We start from the raw sequence: 19,970 nt of genomic DNA, 5'->3' as shown, positions 1-19,970 counted from the left end.
CTGTAGAATTAGAAGTTAATCTTGACTGTTTGGTCTAATTGCCTGTTTTGTTGCCATCTGTTTTCTCATTTTCTCTAAAAAACATCCATATATGTGACTGTTAATCTTTATGCTGTCTTATGCTAACCTGCAACTGAACATGTCTAGAATTGGCTTAATTGCCTTAGAGTATCTTTCAAATAGTGACACTTTACCAAATATATTCTAGCTTTTGATGAAAAGCTAGGATTTTTGATCAAATATCTCAGCAGAAAAGTTTGCTACTTTATTGTTCTTCACCCCAGAAAATGTAGCATCCATGGCAGTTCATATTGTTGGTTATGGTGTAATTCTAGGGTATTTGTAACTTTGCCAATCATAAGAGAACAAAATAGGCAGTATTTTTCTTCTTTAGAAATACAAATAAATGTTGGCATCTCTTGGTCCTCCAGTACTGCATATAAAGATAGTCATTATATGATACATTATTTAAAAAAAAAAAAACATTTTGGCCAGGCGCTTGGCTCATACCTATAATCTCAGCAGTTTGGGTAGCCGAGGCAGGTGGATCACTTGAGCTCAGGAGTTGGAGACCAGTCTGGGCAACATGCTGAAACTCAGTCTCTACAAAGAACAAAATTAGCCAGTGGTGAGCACCTGTACTCACAGCTACTCAGGAGGCTTAGGTGGGAGGATCTCTCAAGTCTAGGAGGCAGAGTTTGCAATAAGTTGAGATTGCGCCACAGCACTCCACCCTGGGTGACAGAGCGTGACTCTGACGCAAAAAAAAAAATTTTTCATGATCTTTTCTCATAAGGGAGAGTGAAATTTGATAAAATTTCTGCAAATGACAAAACATTTCAGAAGTTTTTCTTTTGTTTTTCCCCTGAGGCTCATCTGTATTTGAAAAGTAGGCATGATGATACTGCCTGTAATACCCAGGTTATGACATTTTTTTGAATATAGTTGTGTGTTTTAAGACAGATTACAAAGGTAATTTCTCATGCGTAGTTAGTAGAATCCAACACGTCTGGGTTTATGGTTATGTGACCTGGGCTGCTTAACTAGTTACATGGATTATATTAAAAAGATTAACAATCAAATTTATTGTTCTTAGAGTAAACTTTAGGGTTCAGTCTTTGAAGAGTAGCAAAAAAAACTCTATACTACTGACTATGGTCCCAATTTTGTCTAACCTTGGAATTATTTTGTTCTCAAAAGGACTAGATAAAAATCTATAAATAGTTGAACCAAAGTTTATCACCACCAACTTGAGGTATGTAGCTTACCAAGGTAAAAGCATTATCTTTATATAAAAGGCTGCTACATTTATTCCTTCTTTTTTCAAACAAGTATATTTTGAGAACTTACTGTGTATTGTGGACTGTTCTAATTGTTGGGAATTAATAGTGAGTTATATAAAGTCCCTGCTCTCCTGAAAATTTTTCTCTAGTGGGAGAAGCAGATATTGTTCATTTGTAAAGATACATACTTATTAAATGTTAGGTGATTTGATGAAAAAGTAGAAGACAATTTGACTCTTGTTTCCCTAAGGAAGTGATATTTGAACTTTAATCTGAAAGATGAGTAAGAGGTATATGCCATTTATTCTTGGGTTGCTTGTTTAAAAAAAGCAAGCACATGAAAGGAAAGGTATTATATATCAATTTTTTTGGCAAACGAATGTCAGCAATATCTTACTGTGAATGGCTTTGCTTTTGTTCAGGAGGAGCTGCGTTGGGTCAGAACTGGTAGACTGGCTTCTAGAACACTGTCCTTTTGTCCAGTGCAGATCTATGGCCATAGGAGTCTGGCAACTCCTACTGGACATGGGAATTATGTTATCAGGTTAGTATTATGTCTTGAAGGCACAGCATCATTATTTTATTAAGCTATCAGATGAAAATACACTTGATTTTCTAGAGGATGTTATAATCTGGATGGGAATTATTTTTGAAGATAAATATTTGTATTCTTTCTTATTTTCTAAGTGACAGGTCATCTTTTGTTTCACTTATTTCTCTCAGACTTCTTGTAAAAATTATTAGATACTTGCTGATTCATAGACTCATAATACCTGTAGGAGTCCTTCCTCTACCTCCTTTCTTCTGAACTCAAAAATGCTGCCTACAAACTTTTTTCAAAATCAGTGATATCTTTAGTGTGTGATTTATCTTGTACTTAGGATAATCATCAGACACTGATTTTATGAGTGGGATGTTATGCCATTTTAATTCACCAAGTAATCATGAACACTTAGAGATATGACCTATGAAAATTAGCTGTTTAGACTGAACAGAAAATAAATGTTAACTGGAAACTAAAATAGATGATGGATATCTCTTTTCTTAGAGAATTGAAGGATTAGAAACCGAGCAATCTGGATTCTTTATTTAGCCTAGTCTCTCAGCTGCTAGTTGGTCACTGAAAAACCCTTTTTTTCCTATAGGTAATAAATATCAAGGGCATACCCCTAGTCCCGTTGTGAAAGAATGGTACAGATATGGATGTGGGTGTAATCTTAGTCAATAGTACCTAGCACCTAATACTCTTATTTATAAAATTAGTTAACTACCTTTGAGGAATGGAGGTATTATTAGCATACTTGATAGTTTCAGGGTTTTGGTTAGCAAAACATTTCCTACTAGTGCTTTTTGGAAAAATCTCTAGCTCTTGATTCCTTTAAAACAGGGTTTCCCCACCTTGGTAGTATTGACATTTGGGTTAGATAATTCTTTGTTGTGAAGGGCTGTCCTGTACATTGTAGGGTTTTTTTTTTTTTTTTTAACAGCATCCCTTTCTTCCACCCTCCAATGCCAGTAGCACCTTGCCCCCCAAATGTAACAACCAAAAATGTCTAGACATCACCAAATATCCCCCAGAGGAGGCACAGTCACCCTTAGTTGAGAACCATTGATCTAAAACTTGCCATTGTGTTGTATTTCTGTATTACTAAATTAATTCAATATACTAATTTGCTTTGGGACACTAAAAAAGATTTCTCCCTATCCTCTTTGAATTGTTATTGATTTTATCTGCACCTGTCTCTGAAGTAGAAAAAATATAAAATACATGTGAATATGCTGGCCAAAACTTCTAGTAGTAAAAATAGACTAGCCAGTAAGTCCTTTCCACTTCAATGGGATTATAAACATGAATGAGCTTAGAATGTGTAATTATAGTCTTAACCCTGATTTCTCCCAATTATTAGGGCTTTCAGTTTATCATTTGGATTATTGCTGTCTGAGTAATATCCTTTAAAAAACTGATCTGTACATTTTTTTGTTTCAAACAGTGGACCAGCATCTATACTTTCAAGATACTTATGTTTTCTACCAGTTTTCCTCTGATGAATGTAGCTACTTGTACTGTGAATTTGAAAGAGAAGAAGAATGGCAAAATGGTGTCAAGCTTTTACTGCAACTTGTGCCTCTCATTCCTGCTAGAGCTGGCATCTGTGAGCTGTAAGTAGATGCTCTCTTGTGCCATTGTATTCTTACACTTAGATAACATTTACCATGTCCAGGGACTATATTCGGCTCTTTAAGATCACTGTCTCATTTAAGAGGGAGTTACTGTCCCCATTTTTCAGATGCACATTTAGAAAGATAAAATAAATTGCGGAAAATTAAATCCAGCTAATAAGTGACTGGTATTCAAATCCCAGAAGCCCATGCCTCACCATCTGTACCATGTGGTTTCTAAATTATCATCGTTATAGGAGTAGGTGATCTAAATTAGGAACAAACATATGATTGGGCTTAAGTTGGAATAAAATAATAACTCCCATCCTATTCGCTCCAAGTCGTGACTTTCCTAAGAGCTCAACAGAATGTTTCTGAAAATAATCTAGAAGCAACATTTGGCAAATTAAAACACGTGAATCATTATCGCATGAAGATACTGAGTCACTATATGATTAAAATGAATTAAAATTAATTAGGGAAGGCTTGGGAACAGGACTTGAGTCATGATGTGGTGATTCTGACATACCTTTGTTTATCCATGGTGATAGCTTATTTTAGAATTATGAGTTATGGATTAAAATATCAGTTAAAAACTTTTACTTATGCAGAACACTTCAGTTTCCAGAATGCTTTCCCATATTGTTGACTCTTTCAATTCCATGATATTAGCAGGCCAAGTGGTATGGTCTTTATGTCACAGATAAGAAAGTAGGTTCAGAGAGAAATACCTGTATAACCATAACAAGGGCAACTCTTATGTTTTTGACAATTGACTGTTGAGAAGGAGGCAGAGCAAGATGAGGGAATTGAAGTCTCCACCAATTGTCCCCCAGGCAAGGACACTAATTTAATAACTGCTTACACAGAAAAAAGCACTTTCATAAGAACCAAAAATCAGGTGAGCACTCATAATACCTGGTTTTAGTTCCATATTGCTGAAAGGAGCAATGAAGAGATAGAAAAAACAGTCCTGAGTCACTGATACCACCTTGCCCCGACCATTTACACCAGCATGTACAATAGTCACAATAAAATTAAATACCTAGGAACTAACCAAAGAAGTGAAAGATCTCTGTAATGAGAATTGTAAACACTGATGAAAGAAATTCAAGAGGACACCAAAAAAGGAAAAAATATTTCATGTTCATGGATTAGAATAATCAATATTGTTAAAATATCCATACTACCAAAGCAATCTACAGATTCAGTGCAATCCCAACCAAACTACCAATGGCATTCTTCCCAGAAATAGAAAAAACAATCCTAAAATTTATATGAAACCACAAAAGATCCGGAATAGCCAAGGCTACCCTAAGCAAAAACAACAAAACTGGAGGAATCACATTACCTGACTTCAAATTATGCTACAGAGCTATAGTAACCAAAACAGCATGGTAATTGCATGAAAACAGGCACACAGACCAATGGAACAGAATGGAGAACCCAGAAACAAACCCACACACCTACAGTGAACTCATTTTCAACAAGGTACCAAGACATACACAGGGGAAGACACAGTCTCTTTAATAAATGGTGCTGGGAAAGCTGGCTATCCATATGCAGAAGAATGAAACTAGACCCCTGTCTCTCACCATATATAAAAATCTAATCAAAATGGTTTAAAGACTTTTAGAGCTTAAACTATGAAACTACAAGATTGGGGAAAATTTTCAGGAAATTGATCTAGGTAAAAATTTCTTGAGCAATACTCCACAAGCACAGGCAACTAACGCAAACATGGACAAATGGGATCACATTAAGTTGAAAATCTTCCTGCACAGCAAGGATACAATGAACAAAGTGAGAGACAACCCACAGAATGGGAGAAAATATTTGCAAGCTACCCATCTGGCAAGTGATTAATGACTAGAATATATAAGGAACTCAAACAACTCTATAGGAAAAAATCTAACGATTCAATTTAAAAATGGGCAAAAGATCTGAATAGACATTTATCAAAAAAAGACATACAAATGACAAACAGGTTTATGAAAAGGTGTTCAATACCACTGATCATCAGAGAAATGCAAATCAAAACTACAGTGAGATATCATTTCACCCCAGTTAAAATGGCTTATATTCAAAAGACAATGGCTTATGTTCAAAAGACTGCAATTATAAATGCTGGGCAGGATGTAGAGAAAAGAGAACCCTTGTACACTGTTGGTGGGGATGTAAATTAGTACAACCATTATGGAGAACAGTTTGAAGTTTCTCAAAAAAGTAAAAATTGAGCTACCATAGTATCCAGCAGTCCCACTGCTGGGTGTATACCCAAAAGAAAGGTTATATATCAAAAAGATACCTGCACTCCTGTGTTGATTGCATCACTGTCCACAATAGCTGAGATTTGGAAGCAACCTCATCATCTATCAACAGATGAATGGATAAAGAAAATGTGGTACATATACACAATGGAGTACTATTCAGCCTTGAAAAAGAATGAGATATAGTCATTTGCAACAACATGGATTGAAGTGGAGGGCATTATGTTGAATGACATAAGCCAGGCACAGAAAGACAAACATTGCTATTTCTTATTTGTGAGGTCTAAAAATGAAAGCAATTGAACTCATGAACACAGTAGAAGGATGGTTACTAGAGGCTAGGAAGGGTAATTGTGGGTTAGTGGGGAGGTGTGGATGGTTAATGGTTACCAAAAATGTTAGAAAGAATGAATAAGGCCTACTCTTTGATAGCACAACAGGGTGACTATACTCAATAATAACCTAATTGTACATTTTAAAATAGCTTAAAGAGTGCAATTGGATTCTTTGTAACTCAAAGGATAAATGCTTGAGAGGATAGGTATCTCATTCTCCTTGATGTGCTTATTTCACACTGCATGCCTGTATCGAAACATCTCATGTACCCCATAAATGTATATACCTATTATGTACCCAGAAAAATAAAAAAAGAGAAAAAATAAAATCTGTTAAATGACAATACTGAATAGTTAATATAGACTGTTTTTAGGAGAATAAATAAGTTTCAGAATATTAATGAGACAGTGCTAATAGAAAGGTTGACTGTAGAGACTGTATTTTATGTCAGGCATTGTGCTAAATGCTTTATATTCATTATTTTACTTTCAGGAGAATGTTATAAGACAGGTACTATTATTATCTCTATTAAATAAGAGAGGAAATTAGGTACAGAGATCGGGTAAACCGTCCAAGGTCACACAAGGATTAAGTGGAGTTTTAGTGTTTGAATCTGTGTGTGTCTGGCTTTAATGACTGTGCTTTTAACACCTGATATTATGTGTTCTTCCCCAGAAGTTATGGGGATCATTCTAGGACCCCTTCCTATAAAATTATAAACAGAAACTATAAAAGTGTTAAGCTCTGGTGAAATGATTATGGATTTCCCATCACCACTGTCTATAAAGGGCCTTGCAATGGCAAAGCAGAATTCAGATATCGTTCAATTGGTCTGACTCTAGGAAATGTCCTTTATTGTGATATGCTCTTAATATAGGTCAAAAGTGTCCTGAGAAAAGTCAAGGAGCAGTTCAATGAACTTTAACAAGCTTCCTAAAAAGGAGTGACATGATTTTAAACCGGAGGTGGCTGTGGCTGGCTGTGACTGTTTGGGACTGGTGTTCTCCAGCAGCTCCTCTCAGCCTTTCCTGTCCTGCACACAAGATGGAGGTGTGCATAATCCCATGGGCATGCCCAGATTCACCGGGTCATAGGACTGTGGAAATAAACTTGCAAGCTGTCCTCATGATTTAACTCCACCTCCTTCTCCCCCATTTGGAAAACAAATTGGAATGCCAGTGAAATCACCTTGTTGTAGAGAAATCCTGGGTATACTCTAATTTCTAAAAATGAAAAATTTTTAAATTTTCTTCCTAATAGTAACTCCAGATTACTTGCAGTCTTTTGTCATACTGATCACTGTGAACACAAATCTTAGGCTCTGGAGATGAGAATTGCTATATAGCATGCCATGTTTATCAGCAAGTTTTTTCTGTTGGTGTCAATGTGTGCATTTGGGAGTAGTAACTGACTTGTACAGAAACATTGTCATTGGGGAACCTACGGACCTGTCTGTTCTTAAGGAGTAAATACATAAAGATAAAATTATTGAACCATTGTAGGTCTCTTCTAGAGAGAGAAAGTATATACCTTTTCTTTTTTTCAATACTACAATCATAAGCCAACTTTTATGTTATGGTAGAATGTTTTTGGCCTAATTTTGGAGAGCTAAGCTTTGGCTTATCTAGACTTGGAATAAACTATGATCAGAGAAAAGATGTCCATGGACATTGTCCTCATTCAGTTGCATTGTCACAATACTTTCTGTGGTTGCACATGCGTGATCCTATCCCATTCTTTTCACCCGTAGCCCACACCTCTTTACTTCCTCATGCCAGTGCGATACTCTTGCTCTTTCCTCTGCTCTTCTTGCCTTTTCCCAAACTCTACCCAACCCTCAAGGGGAAGCCCAAGTCCTGCCTTGACCACAAAACTTCCATGATGTCTCCAGTCCATGTTATTACTGCTTTCGGTAACTTACTGCTCTTGCATTTTATATTAAAAAAAAATCCATGCTTCCATGTCATTCTTAGTTCTATGACGTTTTGTTTCTGTCCATTTTATTCACGTGCCCTCTTGATTCTTTCATTGTCCATTCATTTGTGAAAACCCAATTTTGTGTTGCTTTTAATAACCTTTTTGACATTTAAAGGCTACTGATACCTACCTGTGTTAGCCTATCTACATTAGTCCCCTCTAATTTGCTGTCTTCTAAGTGTCTTCAAAATAATGCAAGGAAACCATTTAATGTCTCTAAGTAAACACAATTTTGTTCCATATAAATGCATTTCTAAAATAGTAAAGGGGATTTTCTCATTTAAGAAAGAATCTTTAAAGCAGGAGGGGAAATGAAACTGTTGCAAGGTTTTAAAGCTAGTTTGAAGAAACAGAATTTTATACGAAATAACTTTTATACCCAAACTGAATAGATAATTAGAAAAAAAAGTGACTGAATCGGTTGTCAAGGGTACTATCTCTGGGGGAAAAAAGAACAGTTATGGTATCTCCTTCCAACAGAGAGCCAAATCAAGTTATCCAGAATGTACTGTTTCTAGCTCTTTTATTTTAAGCAGAGAGTCAGGGAAGAATTGGTGAGGAATGATGAAATAACAGTGTAGGAAAAGGCAGCCTAATAATTCCCTTGGGACTGGTAAGATGCTTCTAACACTACCTTGTTTGGGCTTTTGGGCTGTGAGGGAGCTTGACTATTTCAATTCAGCTGTGGTTATAGCATCTCCCAGCTTGCCAGGGGTGGGAGTAGGTAGGGCTTTGAATAGACAGTCTGTGAAGCTTGAATGCATGAAACTGTATCTTACCACTTACACAATAGTTAATATTTATGCTGGGATTAAGACAGAGGACTGCTAAAATTTAACTCATATTACACTCAAATATGGAAAGAAAATGTAGCTTCTTTGTTTTCTCTAAGTGATCTGATGTTTGTCTACGTGAACCGCCATCCTGCACAGTGGCCAATAAAAAAAAAAAGGAGTAGGGGAAGAGGCGCCCTTTAGTAAAGTTATTCTAATATAGGGATTTAAAAAGTCTCTCTAGTTAACTTTTCAGTGTCTTTTAGTAAAAGAGCCCAGTCTCTGTATTTCTCTCTGTTTCTCAAGGTAGCCTCTGGGTACATGGCGAGTGGTCTGGGTCTGGCTGTGGCTCCCATATGCACCCTGTTAAGCGTCATGGCTTCTGCTGAAACAACCGCCTCTCCATCCTGACTGGCTAATATTACTGTGATAAAAAGATTTTACCAAACATGCTGCCTGTTGCCACTTGGCTGACACTTCTGAAAAGTTCACAAATTTAGCTTCATACATATTGGTATCCACAAGGGATTTACAAGATCGTGGAATCTGCTTCTCTTAATGTTTAGGTGAGGAAGAGGAAGAGGGAACAGAGGGTTTGGGAAAAGACAACCAGTTGTCACCTGCACTCCGTGGAGTGACTTACTCACCAGGCATCTACTGATCTTAAGCTTCCGTGTTTGGCCCTGTGAGGGATATGACGATATGTAAATAATGTAAGGCCTTCAGTGACTAACAGGGGTTGAGCTCAGTTCATACAGATAACAAGCTGAGAAGTCGGGTGCCACAGGTGATACCTAGGAGCTTATCATGAAGATTCTGAAGCTGTGGGAAAAAAAAACAAAATTATTTCCTGAGAAATGAAAATATTTCATACAGTTAATTTCTAAATTTATAAAAAAATCTGTAATTACTATGTGGAATATTCAGCTCTTCCCAACTTTTGAAAATTAGTTTTTGTTATAGGTTATTCCGTCTTTTGTGTTTTCTACATTTTCATTATCTTATTACATTTAAGAATAGAACTGACATGCATATTTTCAGCCTATCTACTTTAATTTTTTCCCTGAAAACCTTGACTTTTTGGCCTCTTGTTTATGAGACATTAACTATGGCAAGATAATAATGAATTCCATTGAAGAGTCTTGGAAAGAATAATCTATTGATGGAGCTACAGGTTCAGGCCAAGATGGAGCAAGTCTACTAGAGCCTATCTCTTGTATTGATTACAGCTGAAACCTCTAGATAAAATACAGACAATAACTACCCGAGGCCTCTCAAAAGTAAATAAAAGCAGGCAGATTGTGGAACGAAGTGAAACTTTGGAGAAGTGGCCTACACTGGTGTGAGTTTTCCCTTTTCGTTTCTTTTATTTCACAGCTTTGCCTTAAAGGCAGACCCCAGCTGTAGAATGGGAGATCAGTGGTGGCACAGTTGTCAAAATCTATAGGAGAAACCTCGTATTTCTGGCAAGAAGAATCAGGAAAATGGGCCCCTATAGTTTTGAAGAGTGTGATGGGGTGTGGTGGGTGGAGAAATCCTTGTCTTGATTCTCCTTTTTTCTTACAGGTTTGTCCCAGGTTCAGAGCTCTGTGGTGGTGGCAGTGCAGGCAGATAATAGACAAGGAGAAACTGTTTGGTTTTGGTCAGAGCTGGGCAGAGGAGCCGCAGCTAGTCTGAGAGTATAGGGGAATCCAGGAGAGGAGAAACTAGGGAAGGGATTCATTAATTTTGTGTATGAACTATACAAATGTGAGTTTCCTGAGATGGACATCTGTGGGACAGACCCAAGGTACCATAGAAAAGGCATTGAAAACTGAACTGCAGCTGGAGTCATTGAGGCTGTATAGCATTATGTTCAAAATGGCCAGAATATAATACAGAATTACTTGACACAAAATAATCAGAAAATATGACCATTTGTCAAAGGAAAACAATTAATGTCAACCCTGAGATGACTCAGATATTGGAATTATTAAAGACTTGATAACAACTATTTTAACTATGCCCCATTAAGTAAACAAATTTCAAATGAATAGAGAGAAGTTCTTAGTCAAGAAATAGAAAATAAAAAATAAAAAAAAGAAATGTAGTTTTAGAACTGAAAAATATACCTGAAGTTAAAAATTTGTTGAATTGGTTCAGTAGCAAAATAGAGGTGACCTGAAGATAGATCATTATAAATTATCCAGTGTGCAGGACAAGAAAAAAAAAAAAAAAAAAAAAACATTGAAAAAGATGAACAGTCTCAGGGATTTGGTGGACAGTGTAGCAAAGTCTCACACATGTTGGCATCCCAGGAGAGGACAAAGAGATTGGTGCAGAAAAAAACTTTTAAAGAAATAATGGCCAAAAGCTTCCCAAATTCAGTGAGAGACAAATCTGTAGATTCAAGAGATCCAGTGAACACCAAACAGGAGCACTCAGAGAAACACACTGCTAGATACTTAAAAACAAGAAACAAATAATGAAAATATCTTGGAAGTAGCTAGAGTCAAATGACACACATCTACAGGAGGAATAATGATTCAAATAATTAGAGGTTTTATGTTAGAAACCATGGAGGCCAGAAGATAGTGGAAGAAAGTCTTCAAGGTGTGTGGGGGGTTGGGGGGTGGGGAGAAAAGAACTGTCAATCCTCTACAGTGAAAATAGTTTTTAAAAATGGAGGTGAAATAGACATTCTCAGATGAAGGAAAACTAACGGAATTTGTTGCTAGCTTACCTTTTCTAAAAGAAATCTAAAGGAAAATTTTCAGGTTGAATAGAAACAATATCAGAGGGAAAGTTGGAAATTCAGGAATAAAGGAAGAGCTACATAAGTGGTAGATATTTAGATAAAAATCAAAGGCATTTTTATTTTAATTTCTTTAAAATATATATGACTGTTGAAAGGAAACATATTTGGCAAACTTTTCGGTGTATGTAGATATAATACATATTATGATTATAACAAAAGGTGACTGGGGAAGGATAAAGAGGCATATGCAATAATATATTTAAAGGCAAAATGATATTTGTAAAATCTCCTACTATTTGGAAAGCATCATACTCTGAAGTAACTCATGGGTGAAGGAGGAAGTCCCAAAGGAAATAAGGAATATTTAGTATAGAATGTATATTAAAACATAACATGCTCAAAATTATGGGATGCAGCTAAAGCAATACTTAGAGGAAATCGATAGCTTTTAATACTTATATTAGGAAAGAGTAAATGTCTTAGATCAATGATCAGGGCTTCCACCTCAGAAAGCTAGCCAAAGAAAAACAAACTAAACCCAAAACAAACAGAAAGGAGGAATTAATAAAGATAACAAAAATCAATGTAAGTGAAAAGAAATTAGAAAAAAACTAATGAAATGAAGTTGGTTCTTTGAAAAAAAAAAGTGCAAAATCTCTAACCAGAGTGTTGAAGAAAACAAAAAGACAAATTGCCAATATCAAGAATAAAAGAATGAATATCACTGCAGAGTTACATTTGAAAGCTAACAAAGGAATATTATGAGCAACTGTCTGATCATTAATTTGAAAACTTAGGTGGAATGGACAAATTCTTTGAAAGATATTAACTACCTATGGTCCTTCAAGAAGAATCTGAATAGAATTATGTATGCTAAAGTAATTGAATTTGTAGTTGATACACTTCAAACAAGGAAACAATGGGCTTACATAAGTTTACTGACAGATTTAAGTAAACGTTTAAAAAATAAGTTATGTCATTTCTCCCATCCAAGTACAAACCAGGCCCAATCCTGCTTAGCCTCTGAGATGGGACAAGATCGGGCACCATCAGGGTTGTATGGCCGTAGACAAATTATGTCATTTCTATACAGTCTCTCAGAAAATTGAAGAGGAGTGACTGTTTCACATTCGTTTTATGAGGCCAGCACTGTCATGACAAATTTCAGAGAAAAAAAACAACAAGGCCCGGCGCGGTAACTCACGCCTGTAATCCCTGCACTTTGGGAGGCCAAGGTAGGCGGATCACATGAAGTCAGAAGTTCAAGACCAGACTGACCAACGTGGAGAAACCCCGTCTCTACTAAAATACAAAAAAATTAGCCGGGCATGGTGGCGTGTGCCTGTAATCCCAGCTACTCAGGAGCTGAGGCAGGAGAATTGCTTGAACTGGGGTGGCGGAGGTTGCGGTTAGCCAAGATCGCACCATTGCACTCCAGCCTGGGCAGCAAGAGTGAAACTCCGTCTCAAAAAGAAAAAAAACAAAATACAGGACAATGTGACTCATTAGTATAGACACAATCTTTCTCATGCATAAAAATAAATACATTATGAAAAGGGGAGTTTACCCCAGGAATGCAAGGAAGGCTCAGCACTCAAAAATCATTCGATATAATTCACCATATTCAAAGGCTGAAAATAGACAAATTATATAATAAATTTCATAGATGCAGAGAAAGAATTTGAGAAAATTTAAACCTTCATGATAAAATTCTCAGAAAATAGAAATGTAAGAGAACTTCCTCAATCTGATAAGACTTTATGCAAAACCCATAGCTTGCATCATACTTAATGGTAAGAGACTAAATGCTTTCCTACTAGGACTCAGAACAAGGCTAATATATCTTCTCTTAGTACACCTCGTCCACTCCAGCCAATGCAAAAAGTCAAGAAAAAGAAATAAAAGGCATATATTTGGAGGAAAACATAAAGCCATCTCTCTTTGCAGATGATATAGTTATATACATAGAAAAATCACAGGATCAATACTTCCTTTCTCTTCAGCCATCACTCGCCATGGTTGTCTAGCATCTTGTTCTGTTAGATTTTAAAGGTAGATGGAAGAGGTGGTTTGTTAAGGAGTCTAAGGATGATCAGTCTCATTTTATATTCATGGCCTTTAATCTTGAGTGGGTCTTCAATGCTGCTGCATGGTCCTGTTCATTTCTTGGCATATTCAGTCTCCTAGAAAACTGTATCACAATTGCTCCCCTCTTACTTCTTTTTCCTTGCTTTTAATTTCATTGAGAGGAACATTTTAAAAACTATCTTTCTCATGTTTTATTTACCAAATCTGTTAACCTGCCTGCGTCTATACTGGTGGACTCTATCTTTGCTCCTGATCAAAATGGATGCATGATCCACATTCTTATTTAAGGTCAGTTTCCTCACATTGTGCACTGATCCCATCTCTGCACCCCTACTCAAGGATCTCATTTCTGAAGTCTCTTTTTTTTCCTGCTTTATCAGCTTTTTCCTCTACTGGATTGTTCTTTTCAGCATGTGTTGATATTTCCTTATATCTCCCTCTAGCTGCTGCACAATGTCTCTGTTCCCTTTTACAGCAAAACTCTTCAAAAGATGTTTATGGTTACTTTCTCTACCTCTTCTATTCTTTTCTGAATCTACTCCATGCAGGCTTTCAACAGTACCACTCCACTGAAGGCAACCTTGTCAAGATTACAAAAGTCTTCCATGTTGCCAAATGCCAAAATGTTGATTTTTCAGTCCTCATCTTACTTGACATGACAGCAGCATTTGGCACAATTGATCATGTCCTTCTGGAAGCAGTTTTTCCAGTTGGCCCCTGGGATAACATCTCTTGGCTCTTCTGTCTCACTAGCTGCTGCTTTTAAGGCTTCTTTGCTAATTCTTCCTTTTCCTGATTGTATTAACTGTGTTTCGGTGCTTTGACATCTGGGGCCTTGCTGACCCTGGAGAGACTGCCCATCCCAGGAATAGTCCATTCCTAGAGACAGTAGAGAACTTACCTGCTAGCTTTGCTGGGAGCATACCTTTCATAGGTAAGCCAGCCATTCCAGAGCTCATAACATAACCACTTTTTTATATTGGGCTTTCACCTTCTGGGCTGCTTTTCACCTGCCCTAATCACCCGAATTCCAGGTGCCAAACAACTAGGGGCAGTCCTTATGCTTTTGGTCCTGCTGAAGTTAATCAAACAGTCCATCCTTAGCCTGTTTACCCTGCCTCACCCTCACCTATTCTATTCTGGGGAAACCATAATAAAGGTTCTTTCCCACATTTTCCCCCATGTCCTTTGCCTCCTGACTGACACTGTGCCTCCCTGTGTGGCCCCTCCTTGTGTGTCATCCCCCCTCTTCTTGGGAACTGTGAGTAAAAAAAACTGTCTTTTTAATGCCAGTCATCTCCTGATCTGTTTGCCTCAGATTATTCGGTCTGGCTGTCCCTAAATAATGAAACCTACATTTTGAAGCAGTGACCTCTAAACACAGTAGAGGTCAGTCTTGGACTTCTCTTATTTTTCTGCTTTCACTTTGGATGTACCCTCACCCAGTCATGTACTTAATATGGTCTCACAGTGGTGGTTCCCAAAATTCAGGTCCCTGTCTCCTCTTCCATCCTGTACAAAATAGCACCTCCACCACCCCCCCTCACTTCTGCCTCCTTTGTTCTCCTTATCCTGCCTGTTTTTTTCTTACTACCTGATGTTTATTAGCAACATGAGACATCCCTTGGCCTCCTTAGTTTCTGAAATGGTGATGGATTCACACTCTCTGGCCAGAGAACTTAAGTTCAAGTCTGCTATTCTGATGTCCGAAGCCTACCCTTTGTACTCCTAACTTAACTTTTCCTAATTAGATCCTCTTGACACTTGGAGAGGAGGAAATACCGTGTGGGTAAACAAATTTTTTGTTGTTGTTGTCAGTATTTTTCAAAAAATGTTTGTGATGGAACTTGGCATAAGATTTGTATTGGCATTGTAAGTGAACAAAATTTCCACTTACTACTTTAAACTGTTTTTGTAAACAGTGTTATGAAATCAGCTAGTCCTAGTCTTTGTGATTACTCATTACCTCTTCTCCCAAGGAAACACTGAGTCCTTCAAAATTTCCATTGTTTATAGACAAGGCTTATTCCAGGTGTGGGAACAGATTGCTTATCTTTATCAGAGTACATTTGTATTTAAGAGTAGTACTGGAATTTTGCAAAAATTGGACACCTAAGCCTGATTATATTAGCATTTGAAATTGAACCATCGAATTAAATATTAAACATTAATACTCAAATCCTCAAAATCAAATGTGAAAAATCTAATTTCATTCAGTTTAAAGTATAACTATACACTCTGGACTCTTAATGAAACCTTTCACATTCATAATTCCCATTTAGTACTTTTTTCTATAAGCATAACTAGTAGCCAGGTGCTATGAAAAATTATCTTCTCTTGAGAAGGTGAACAGTGTTTGTATTCATGATATCAAAGATCTCAAGAAAAATCTAGTTCTCATTCTTCTACCATCCCATTTCTTTTTTCATAGGAATTTGCTTTATTAAGCAAAACATACTTGTCCAGAATATAGACATCATGGGTGGGGAAAATGGGGAGATGTTGATCAAAGCATACAAACTTTGATTTATAAATTGAGCAAGTTCTGGAGGTCTAATGTACAGCATGAATGATGATGATTATGTAATAAATTTGATTATGCTAATCAACACAGTGTATTCACAAATAATCATGTTGCACACCTTGAATATGTCTTTGTTAATTGCATATTTTTAAGTATGAAAATATTTTGGCTTTATGCTAAGTGAGATGGGAAGTCATTCAAGGATTTTGAGTAGAGGGACTTGAACTAACTTACATTTTAGCAAGACTACGCTGGCTCCTGGGTCCAGGTGAGAGATACTGTGGCTGGGACCACGGTGGTAGTGATGGAGGTGGTGAGATGTGGTCAGGTGAGAGATATGTCTTGAAGAGCCAATAGGATTTCAGGGTAGATACAAGGCACAGTGTGAGAGAAAGGGGTTCAAGGATGGCTTCCAATTGGAAGGATGGAGTTGCCATCAATTCAGGTGAGGAGGACTATAGGAAGGGCAGGGCTTTTTGTTATTTTCCTTTCGGGTGGGAGTGGGCATAATGATAATGCATCCAGTTTGATGGTTAGAGGGATGAGGGTGGAGGACCATAGGTTTTTGTCATCTCTGCATCCTCACAATGACACCCTTAGATATTGCAGATCTCTTGAACTTACAGAGACGTCTGCCTAGAGCACCAGGACTCAGCACTCTCCCCTGGAGAATTACCAGGTCTGGCTTGGGGTACTGGTAAGCAGAGACCTTGAAAGGTAACCCAGGGAATTCCTAAAGGAGAGCATCTGTTGGAATAAACCCTCAGGGAGAGATCTTCCTTCCAAGTGTCACCCCATTTCTCTTCTCTTTCTGTCTTATGTCACTTGTCACTGTCATTACCTGCTGATTCCAGTAGGAATTTCTTTATTTTCTTTCTCTAATCACTGACAAACTAGACCCACACCTTCTCTCTCTCTCTCTCATTCACTGAGCAGCACAGCCCCCTTTAGTAATAATGGAAAACATGCAAGTATTACACTTGCTTTTCCTCTGCTGCATCTGTTTCCTTATTTATTTTGATCGGGTAAGTGAGAACTTTGTCTTTCCTGGCACTGAAAAGTATTTACGTACATTAAAACAGAATGTGTTTAAATTTTGTAAAAGATACATTTGCTGGAGAAAAGAGAGTCTGGTATTTTTGGGCAATTTGGCCTAGAGCTGAGGAGGGGTTTAAGTTAAAAGTGACCGTAGTGGTGAAAGAAAGGAGAGTAGCCGAGTGTTGCCTTCTCTCTTCTTTCCCCCTTTTCAGGCTCTTCCACTATTGCCTGTTACTACCAGTCCTGCCCTTATGACCTTCCTTTACACCAGGTGAGGTACAGGTGCCTGCTGGTGCAGTGGGGCATGGGGCACGTTAGCAGGGAAGGAAGAGCATTTCCGAATTCTAGAGCCCTCAGTGGGCAGTGAAGAAAATCCCTGAAGGTTTGGAGTCTGGAGAAGAGCAGGACCAGATCTGGGTTTTAGAAAGGTGGTTCTGGTGTCTGTAGGTATCTGGGTACAAGAAGAGAAGCCAGAGACAAGCTTGTTAGAAGGTGGTTAAAATAATTTGTTCAAGCGAAGCTGAACAAATGATTTGTTCAAGCGAAGCTGAACAAATGATTTGTTCAAGCGAAGCTGAACAAATGATTTGTTCAAGCGAAGTAAAATAATTTGTAAATAATTTGTTCAAGCGAAGCCTAGACTGTCAAAGAGGCTTGGAAGGGAAGGAAGGGAAGTGAGAGGATCTGGTGACTTCCCAAAGGCCAGAGTGAGGAGGGAAGGGATGGCTCTAGGGTGAACAGGGCCTGTAATTCCAAGGGGAGAGCTGAGGGCAGGAGGTAAGAGAGGAGTTCAGTATGAGTTAGGTTGAGTTAGCCTGTAAGGTCCCCACGTGGGTGAAAATAAAGTTCCTGGAATTGCCACATAGAGCCACTTTGAAGGCAGATGGAAAAATAAGGCAAGCTCAGGGGAGAGCCAGAAGCTAGAGAAATACTTGGGAGTTCTGGGCTTAAATCTTGGTGATTGAGGTGATAACAATGGGATATGGGCTGTGGGACAGCTCTTGGGAGATCATCACTCTGTCCCTCTTACACGTATTTCCTTAAGAAATGTTTTTGCTAAGGCATCATTTGTTCTGGAAGATCAATGAAAGACAGTTTTGCTTCGGAACAAAGACTAAATTATTTGCCACTAAAATAGCAGCAGCTCAACCATTAGTTATGAGATAGCCATCATCGGTCTCATACACAAGAGCTTCTCTTGGAATTTTGAGTTCCTTTTAGCAGCTTGTTGAAAGCAGATTCATGAGAGAATCTGTGCTAGTGCAAAATACCTCGTGCCCATTAACTAATACTTCAGGTATCTGTTGGGGTCTGAGCAACATGAAAAGGCACGACCAGCCCATGCGTCACTACAGACACAGACAAAGCAGCAGAAGCCCTTGTTTGGTTCTCTTGCCTTTAGTGTCTTTGGTTCTTAAGTTCCTGTCTGTTAAGTAGCCTCAGCTTAATCATATAAATCTGGTTTGGTGGTTGAGATTATAAAGCGTTTCCAGTCTCTTCTCAGTATAACTACAGAAGCCTTGTGAATAGAGAGTCTTAATAATAAAGCTTATTCGAAATACTCATCATCTAGGTAACCTTTTTGAAAAAACGATCTCAAGTTATAATGCTCAGTTCCCACAGTTTTTATTGAGCGGATTGTTAGCAAGCATCTCATATACTTTGCTGCATGAGTGCTTAAGTTATTTGACAACATCAGCACGGCTTCATACCTGTATCTTGCAATTTTTATAAAGGCAGTGGTTTGTAATGCATGGCAGTGATTTGAAGGGTGGGATTTTCTTTCTGGAAAAGGGTTTAATAACATTTACAGAAACAAGAAGGCAATGCCAGAATTGTCCTGTGAGCTGGGAGAAGCCCTCTTGGCCCATAAGGCTGGCATTCCAGCTGACACACTGTAGTTACTGAGATTGAAATCAATCACTGGACTGTGATGCTGATATTGCTGCTCTGCAGGGCAGTTACCTCCAATCCCCCCTGTCCACGGCATATATTGAAAGGGATTGCTTGTGGAAATAGATCTTGGAGACAATTTTATATATTCAGTTGTATTAATCAATTTTTTTCTTTGACCAAACTAGGAAAAAATGTAGTATATAAGATTGTTCTTAAGAAGAACAATTTTGTCTGTTAGAATATACATTTGGTGAAGCCTTTTTTTGTGAATTAAGTTAAAAAGATCATTTTCCCCAAACAAACAAACTGATCTTACATTGTTACACGTCACATTAGTTATTTAACATGTGCATAATATTCTTAGCTTCTTAGTTGGGCAGTAATCTCTTAAGAAAGCAAATACAAAGCTATACAAAACTTCTGTGTTTTTATATTCCTCATAATTCCCATGGTGGTATTAGGCCTATAATGATACCATTTTATAGTAAATTTGTTTTGGCTACAACTCGATTTTAGTGGAAAGTTCACATTTCATATTTTCAAAATCTGGATTTCATTTAGGTTTAGAGGGAATTTCAGCACTTAACTACCTTTTATTTGCATCTACCTTCTGTGCAAGCCCATATATGTAAAACTGGCATGTCAGGGTTATTCTGCTGTATCATGGGGTGAGTAATACTCCATCCTCAGGATTCAATTGGTACATTGTAAAGAGGTTCTTGCTAATTGATTTTGTGAGAACATTTGGCCTGCAAGAGGATTATGTTCCTATGGCGTTACTGACACAACCTTTGTTAAAGCATGAGTACTTTTCACTAATATAATAACAATTACATTGTTTGCCCTTTATTCCTCCTAACTTGATAGATAAATTTGAGCAAACAAAAC

At 37.6% G+C, this 19,970-nt stretch overlaps 1 protein-coding gene across 1 annotated transcript in view; it reads left to right on the top strand.

The window, feature by feature from the left end:
• RAPGEF5 (Rap guanine nucleotide exchange factor 5) overlaps positions 1–19,970 on the top strand; it is a 247,705-nt gene that overhangs the window by 51,727 nt on the left and 176,008 nt on the right. Inside the window, 2 exon segments of the mRNA XM_017871557.1 lie at positions 1,706–1,827; positions 3,275–3,443. Coding sequence (XP_017727046.1) covers positions 1,776–1,827; positions 3,275–3,443 — 221 coding nt within the window. The 5' untranslated portion in view covers positions 1,706–1,775.

The sequence above is a fragment of the Rhinopithecus bieti genome, unplaced genomic scaffold, assembly GCF_001698545.2.
Source record: "Rhinopithecus bieti isolate Rb0 unplaced genomic scaffold, ASM169854v2 scaffold_5882, whole genome shotgun sequence".
In the NCBI taxonomy this organism is placed as follows: Eukaryota; Metazoa; Chordata; class Mammalia; order Primates; family Cercopithecidae; genus Rhinopithecus; species Rhinopithecus bieti.
The sequence above is the reverse complement of the archived record's forward strand: the minus strand, read 5'-3'. Positions and strand labels throughout refer to the sequence as shown.